Source organism: Lonchura striata, chromosome 29, assembly GCF_050655825.1.
Source record: "Lonchura striata isolate lonStrDom1 chromosome 29, ASM5065582v1, whole genome shotgun sequence".
In the NCBI taxonomy this organism is placed as follows: domain Eukaryota; kingdom Metazoa; phylum Chordata; class Aves; order Passeriformes; family Estrildidae; genus Lonchura; species Lonchura striata.
This window is the reverse complement of record NC_140731.1, coordinates 6,644,306-6,651,615: the sequence shown is the minus strand read 5'-3', so window position 1 is coordinate 6,651,615 and position 7,310 is coordinate 6,644,306. Positions and strand designations below refer to the sequence as shown.

The 7,310-nt window shown below is 58.7% G+C and overlaps 1 protein-coding gene across 1 annotated transcript; it reads right to left on the bottom strand.

The window, feature by feature from the left end:
• Positions 1 to 1,075: 1,075 nt before the first annotated feature.
• LOC146765034 (maestro heat-like repeat-containing protein family member 7) lies at positions 1,076 to 6,710 on the bottom strand. The gene is made up of 16 exons (XM_085563028.1): positions 6,600 to 6,710; positions 6,192 to 6,332; positions 5,807 to 5,871; positions 5,559 to 5,708; positions 5,228 to 5,376; positions 4,758 to 4,905; positions 4,325 to 4,512; positions 4,098 to 4,235; positions 3,364 to 3,478; positions 3,067 to 3,204; positions 2,693 to 2,869; positions 2,404 to 2,559; positions 2,150 to 2,251; positions 1,836 to 1,938; positions 1,679 to 1,735; positions 1,076 to 1,390 (listed from the first exon to the last, which is right to left on the bottom strand). Exons 2-16 carry the CDS (start codon positions 6,328 to 6,330, stop codon positions 1,191 to 1,193), a joined length of 2,025 nt encoding a protein of 674 aa, XP_085419154.1. The 5' UTR covers positions 6,331 to 6,332; positions 6,600 to 6,710; the 3' UTR covers positions 1,076 to 1,190.
• Positions 6,711 to 7,310: the final 600 nt, after the last annotated feature.

Genomic DNA, 7,310 nt, shown 5'->3' with positions numbered 1-7,310 from the left:
TTTGAGTGTATTTGGTGTGGATTTTGCGGGGGTTTAGGGAAATTTTGGTCGGATATTTTGGGTGATTTGGTGGGATTTTTTGTGTGGATTTTGTGTGATTGGGGGATTTTTGGCTGCATTTTTGTACAAATTTTTCTCTGTGGATTCTGTGGGATTTTCATGGGGATTTAGTGGGACTTTTTGTGGGATTTTTGTGTGGCATTTAAGGGGATTTTGGGGGCGATTTTTATGGGGATTTTGAGGGATTTCTGTGAGCCTTGGGGTGATTTTTTGTGGATTTTTTTGGGTGAGTTTTGTGGGCTTTTGGGTGGAATTTTTGTGGAGATTTACCTGGGATTTTGTGTGGTTTTTCTGGCATTTTCAAGGAATCTACAGTGGAATTTTTGTGGGAATTTTATGGTATTTTTGGTGGGATTTTTTGTGAGGATTTTGAGTCGATTTCTATTGGATTTTGGGGAGTTTGGGGGGATTTTTTAGGAAGATTTTAGTTGGGTTTTGGGTGTTTTGGGGGGGATTTTTATGGGATTTTGATGATATTTTTGTGAGGACTTTTGGTGATATTTTTGTGAGGGTGAGTGGTGCCTTTGGTTCCAACCAACTTTCCTCCCCGAGCCAACGTTACCCACTCCCTCACACGTCCCCCCCGTGCCTTCCCACTGCCTTGTCCTGTCTGGGCTTCCACAGCCCCTCATCCCTTCGTGGCCCCGTCCCCTCAGGGTCTCCCCCAGCCTGGCCAACCTGATCCATCAAGAGGCACCTGGGAGCCCTCAGCATTCCAGGCAGCAACACACGGGCAGGAGGACACGGATGGCGCTTCCTGCCTGGGACAGGGCTTGTGGCCATCTCCAGGCACCGCTCTCACAGAGATCCCCACAGCTCCAGCCCCTGCCCATCTGCTCTGTGGGCAGCACAAAGGCTTCAGCAGAACCACCAAAGGCCAAGGGGCTTCTGGCCATTTTCCCTGCAACCCTGCATGCCTGGGCAGCTTGCTGAGCCCAGGAACCCTTTTCTCCCTCTTCCCCTAGGCCCTGCAGAGCCTGGGCAGCAAAAGAAAGATCCTGGGAGTCTGTCTATTACAACACATCCTATATTTCTATGCTAAAGAAAAACAAAAAGAAGAAAAGAACAATCCTAAAGAAACGAAACATTCCTGCTGGCTCGAGTGGCCCCAGCAGACAGAGCCTCTGGGATCAGCTCTCTGCAGAGCTGCAGCAGCGCAGCCAGCCGAGCCCCGACAGACGAGGCCGTCTCCTCCATGCCCTGCAGAGCCGATCATGCAGGCTGTGGAAGCGGGAATATCGAGCTCTCTCTATTCCCTGGAGGACAGACAACGTTTGAACTGCCAGGCTCGCAACGGCGACACTGATGTCATTGGCCGTGTCTTCTAGGGCTGAAAGAGAGAGGAACAGCGCCATGGTCAGTTCCCGCATCTGAGGGGACCGGAGGAGATCCCTGTGCCAGGGCCATCCCAGCCGGCTCTGGCTATGGCCAGCAGGGAGCAGGGACCAGCTGGATCAGCCCAAAGCTGCTAGCCACGAATCCCCCAGGTGCCCTGAAAGCTCTGTGTGCTCTGTCCACGCCGCCCCTGGTCTGCACAGGGAGCAGAGCCCTCCACAGCCGGGGCAGGGCTCGCAGCTCCCCCGCCAGCCCTCGCGTGCAGCCCGCTGCCCTCACTCACCCTCACAGATGAGATGGAGCTCTTCCTTCCTCCCCCTCAGGTACCGCCCGGCCGTCCCTGGGAACACAGAGCCTGTCAGGCCCAGCGGCACAGCTCCCTGCCAGCGGCGCCGCCGGCCCTGTGCCCACACGCCCTCCTGGCCCGGCTCGTGGCTCACCCATGAACCTGACGGCCGCCTCTCGCAGGGGCTCCTGTGGGCTCTGCAGGTAGGGCAGGGCCCGGCGCAGGTGCTCGGCCACGCTGCTGCTGTCCTCTGCCAGCTGGAGAGAGCGACAGGAGGGAAGGGTTGGCCCCGCAGCCCCCCGGGCCGGGGCTCCATGGGCACCCGGCTCGGGCCGCAGGAGCCTGGAGCAGAGCCCGCGCGGCCTCGGGCTGCAGCAGCGGGCAGGGGCACAGCTGCCAGCCCGCACACCGAGCACCGCGCTCAGGGGCTGCTCCAGGCTGGGGCTGCGGCTTCCCAGCCCTCCTTACCAGGATCTCAATGAACCTCCACAGTTTCTCCTTCTTTACAGGTTTTTCAAGAACTCTCCTGTTCAGGAATTTGGCCACACAAAGCAGGGTTTCCCAAGAAGCCTGGAGAGCAGTAGAGACACGGAAATGGCCCCGCAGCCCAGGATCAGCATCCCTGTGCCAGGGCCAGGAGGAGGATGCAGCCTGCCAGGCGCCAGGGCAGGAGGCAGCCAAGCCCCCTCCCAGGGCGACAGCAGCAGCCCGTGAGTCCTCACCTCTGCCACACTCTGATTCTCATCATGGCAGTGGAAGAAGAGTGGGAGCAGGCTGTGACACACTTGTGTCATCAGGAGCTTTTTCTCTTCTTCCACTACAGTAGACAGCAAGGCTCGAAATACAAACATGGAGATCCACTGCACATGCCAGTCATCCTGTGTAACAGGAAGGAAACAAGACCTTGGCATCAGCTGATTCTGGCCCACCTTGGCGCAGGCCTGCATCTCCACAGGGCACCAAGTGTCTGGGCAGCAGCCAGTGGCCGTGGCTGAGGGCACAGAGCCTTACGTGTTCAAAGAGTGGCAGGAGCACCTTAGCCAGCTGCAGGGCGATGGGGCTGGGTATTGGGGTGTCATTATCCAAGAAGAAATCACTAAGTAGAACAATGCTCATCCTGACCACATCACTATCATTTTCCTGCAGGAGCTCCCCGAGGCTTTCGGTCAGGCTCCGCATTCTTTTGGCCTGTGCGGAACAAAAGTGTGTGAAAGGCCACCCTGCTGCCACAGGGCCCAGAGGCCAAAGGCCTGTCCCGCAGCCCTCGGGCAGCTGAAGTGGGAGGCAGGAGAGCTGGGAGCAGCTGACCCAGTGCCTGAAGACCAGCAACTGTGTTCCCCAGCACCACGCTGCCTGCACGGCTTCAGCTGCTGCCCCCTCCTTACCATCGAGGGATTATCCCTGACCAAGAGGAGGGCTCTCAGAACCTGGCGGCGCATCTCCGTGTGCTCACTCAGCAAGTGCCTCGACAAGAGATCCATGATGCTGTCACTGCATGCACTCAAGTCCAGGCAATGCAGGACCTGAAAGGCACAGGGCAGTGACAGGGGACCCGGCCGGCAGGAGCCCAGAACCGCACAGGGCGGGGACCAGGCAGCAGCGCAGGGCGTGGGCACCATCCCAGGCAGCTGCGGCTACGAGAGGGCAGAGAGCTGGGAGGCAGCGCCGGCCTTCAGACTCACCTCCACAAGGAATGCCAGGGCAGGGAAGTGCCAGTATGGCATCTCTTTGCGGAGCAACTGAAGGAGATAGTCTAAGATGCTTTTACACTCATCGATGGATTCTTTGCCCATCTCCCTGGAAGGCAGAAAATGGCACTAAGATGTGGCAGCAGCTCTCTGGCCTCAGAGAGAAACAAACAACTTTCCCAGGCATCGCCTGAGAAAGTCTGAGAAGATCAGAGGAAAGAATGAAAAAACATTCTTATCTTAACATGCTGCACCTGGCATTGTGAACATTCGGAATATGTTACAGAGATTTGTCTACCAAAATGTGCTTTCTTAAGTAACTAATGGTATAGTGTTTAGACTAGAAAACACATTAAATCAACCTATATCATAACTATCTATAAGAACAATGGGTTTCTTAATAATAATTATTATTGATCGGACCTCTGAAATACATGGAGTCAGTGATAATTACTGGCCGGAGGCCCGCTCCTACGACACTAAGACCCTGAGTCGGGGGGGGAAGCCCCTCCCAGGACAGACTGATGCAGTTCTTGTCTTTACCCCCCACCCTGCAGGGGGACCTGGGCCCTTTGAGATGTGGCTGCTGCTGGGCACCCTCCTCTCCCAGCCTTTCCCAGTCTGCTTGGCTGTCCCTCGTCCCTCTGGCCCATGGCCATGGGGACTGAGTGGGATATCCCAGCCACAGAGCACAAATGCCGGGAGCAATGGGGAGAAGGGGGTCTCACCTGGCCAGCAGACCCACGGCATAAATGTGGGTGTCAGCACAGAGCAGCGTGTCCCAGCCACGCTTGCGCTCCATTGACAACACCACATCCTCATAGTCCATTTGGCACAGCAGGGACTTCAGGGTCCTCACTGCAAACCTGAGTGCAGAGCAAAGCCCGGGTCACACTGGGAGCACTGGCTCCTGCCCTGGCCATGTGGCAGGGACAGAAGGATTGGGATAGAGCACCTGTTGGGGCTGCTGGCAAGGCCATGTTCTTCCTGGCATCCCTTCCAGAAGGTATCCACCTCCTCTGGCATCTCTTTGGTGCTGAAGAACACTTGGAAGAGCAGATGCACAAATAACTGCGGGAAATGCTCATCCACTATATCTGGGACACAGCGCTCCTGAAGGATCTTCCATATCACCACAGTTGCCTGCAAAGGACGAAGCCCCCCGAGGCAGCGTTCAGTGGCAAGGTGTCCGTGTGACAGGGCCCAAGCGTGGCAGGGAGAGGCCCAGAGAGACACAGGGGGAGCAGCGGGCCTGGTGGCCCTGCAGCTGTCCCTAGGCCAGCTTTCAGGCCAGTGCCTGAGGCAGGGAGATGCAGTGGGGAAAGGAGGATGGAGAGCTGCTGGACAGGTGGCCTTGGGGCCAGCAAAGTCCACTGGCAGAAACTCACAGCCAGGGCAAAGACAGTCATTCTGTTCCCATCGCAGGTGCTCATGCTGTGCTCTGGCCAGCTCCCCAGCACATCCAGGAGTATCTGCTGTGCCAGCTCTGCAGTCCAGGGTGTGCACATGATGGTCTTCCACATGGCCATGGCAGCTCTGCGGGGTTAGAGCTCTGTCTCAGGGCATCTCAGACACAGCACCGTGGTCTGGGCATCTCTAGAGGCCCGGGTTGACTGCCGGCTCTGCCTTTGCCCACTGCCCCTCTCCAGCAGCAGCCAGGCAGCCCAGCCCTGTGGGGACAGGCCCCTGTGGGACAACGAGGGAGCATGGCAGCAGGCTTGGGGCTGACATGCCAGGGCCTGGAAAGGGAGCAGCCAGAGGGCCCTGGGACTCTCTGTTGGTCAGAAACCTGGCCCAGGCTGTACAGGGCGATGGGTTGGGGTGAGCCCTGAGCCCTCTGGGCAGATGGGCCCCATACCTGTCACAGGATGGGGCCACACGCAGGAGTGTCATTACTGCCTCATTTGGCTGCGCTTCTGTGAGATACAGCAGGGCGTTGTCCAGCCTGTGCTCAGCAGAATCATTGGCCATGAGCCACTGGTGGATGTATCTCACCATGCCGGGCACCTGGAGAAGGCACAGGGAGACTTGGAAAGCTGCCAGAGGGATCAGCGTTCCCAGGGTCCCGAGAGAAGTGCTTCCCTTCCCGCCACACTGCGATGGCCTCAAAGGCTCACAGGGGCCAGCACTAGTGGCTTGGGAAGCTATGTGACTCATGGGGCAATTGAAGCCTGGCCACATCTGCTTACTTGCTCTGCTCTGGGAACACCACTCTGCACAAGCAAATCCAGCAGGGCGGCACTGGTCTCATGTCCGAGGAGCTCTGAGTATGCTCTGAGCCCAGGGCTCATGACACTGGTCTCTTCCTGCCGAATTCTCTTGATGAATTTGCAAACGAGCTGTAGGAGAAGAGCAAGAAGCCATGGCATGCTGCAGGTGTGCTGCTGGGCTGAGCAGTGACAGCAGGCCCAGCCCAGGTGGGGATGGCTGCAGGTACCTGTGCTGTTCTGTGGAAGCGGCCATGGGCGGGTTCCTGCTCTTGTCTCTGGTCCAGGGCTGCATCTGGGAAAGAGCGAGCGCAGCCCGAGCTGAGGGGCTGCCGGAGAGGCCGGAGAACACAGCCCAGCCCTGCGCTGCCCAGGCAGGGACAGCCCCGTGACGGCCCAGGGCATGGAGCACGGCTGTGGGGTGTCTGCCCGGCCCCTATTCCATCCTGACCATGGGCATGGCCCCAGGGGATGGCATGGCATGGCATGGCATGGCATGGCATGGCATGGCATGGCATGGCATGGTATGGCATGGCATGGCATGGCATGGCATGGCATGGCATGGGGCCAAGCTGGCTGCAGGCACCAGCCCTGCGGCCCAGCTCTGCCACTCACCCTTCTGCCGTGGCTGGAACTGCTCCAGCTCTTCAGGCTGCTGTGCTGGGGCAGTTCCAGGGCCTTCTTTCTCCTCCTTCCCCCAGGCCAGCTTGGGCACGCTCGCAGGTCTGTGCTCTACGACACTGCCTGGATTCATGGCTGCTTGCAGAAGGTGAAAAGGAAAAGGTCCAAGTCAGCAAGTGCTGCAGTCGTGCCTTGAGGGCACCTGCAAGTGTGAAGACTTGGCAAGGCTACAGGACAGCAAGTCCTGCACTCTGCTCTTGGGGCTCCAGCCACAAGGACAGGAGACTCCTGTCAAGGACAGTGAAAAGCAAATGCCACAGTCTGCCCTCGAGGGCAGCTGCAGAAGATTTGCCTTGGGAAGGCCAGGGGTCACCAAGTGCTCTGCTCTGGCCACGAGCTCACCTGCAGGAGTAATACCTTGGGAAAGCTCTGGGTCAGCAAGGAACGAGTGGCTGTGCGAGGGCTCCTCACAGCACCGCTCTCTCGCGTCCTCTCTCGTCGTGTGCACCGAGCACTGTGGAGTGTAACTGTAACTTGTAACTGCCAACACCTCTGCCAGAGCGTGTCACCAAGGGCCCTTGGAATCCCTGTCCCGTTCCATTCCATGGTGACCATGCTGCACGGTGTCACCAAGGGCCCTTGGAATCCCTGTCCCGTTCCATTCCACGGTGACCATGCTGCACCCTGTCACCAAGGGCCCTTGCACGCACTGCCACCTGCCCTGGGGCCACCCCGTGCCCACCCAAAGTGGCCCAGGTTGGAAGGAATCCCTGGCCCCAAGTGTCTGAGACAGCCCGACGGGATCTTTAGGAATGACTCAGACCATCAGCCAACGCTGCCCTGCTCTGCAGGCTCAGGGCAGCAGAAGGAGCCCCCACGGGCTCTGCAGGAGCTGGCAGAGGCTGCCCAGCAGGGAGGCCATGGGGCACAGAGCCCCAAGGCTGCCCAGGGCCCCACGGCACAGGGGCCGTTCCCAGCCCCAATGCTCCTGGCCTGGCCTGGGCTGCACAGGGGCTGTGGCACCATGGCTGGGCCAGCACAGGGCCACAAAGGGGCCCCGCAGCCGCTGCCGGGGCTGGCAGCAAGTCCGGGCACAGACAAGGAATTGCTGAG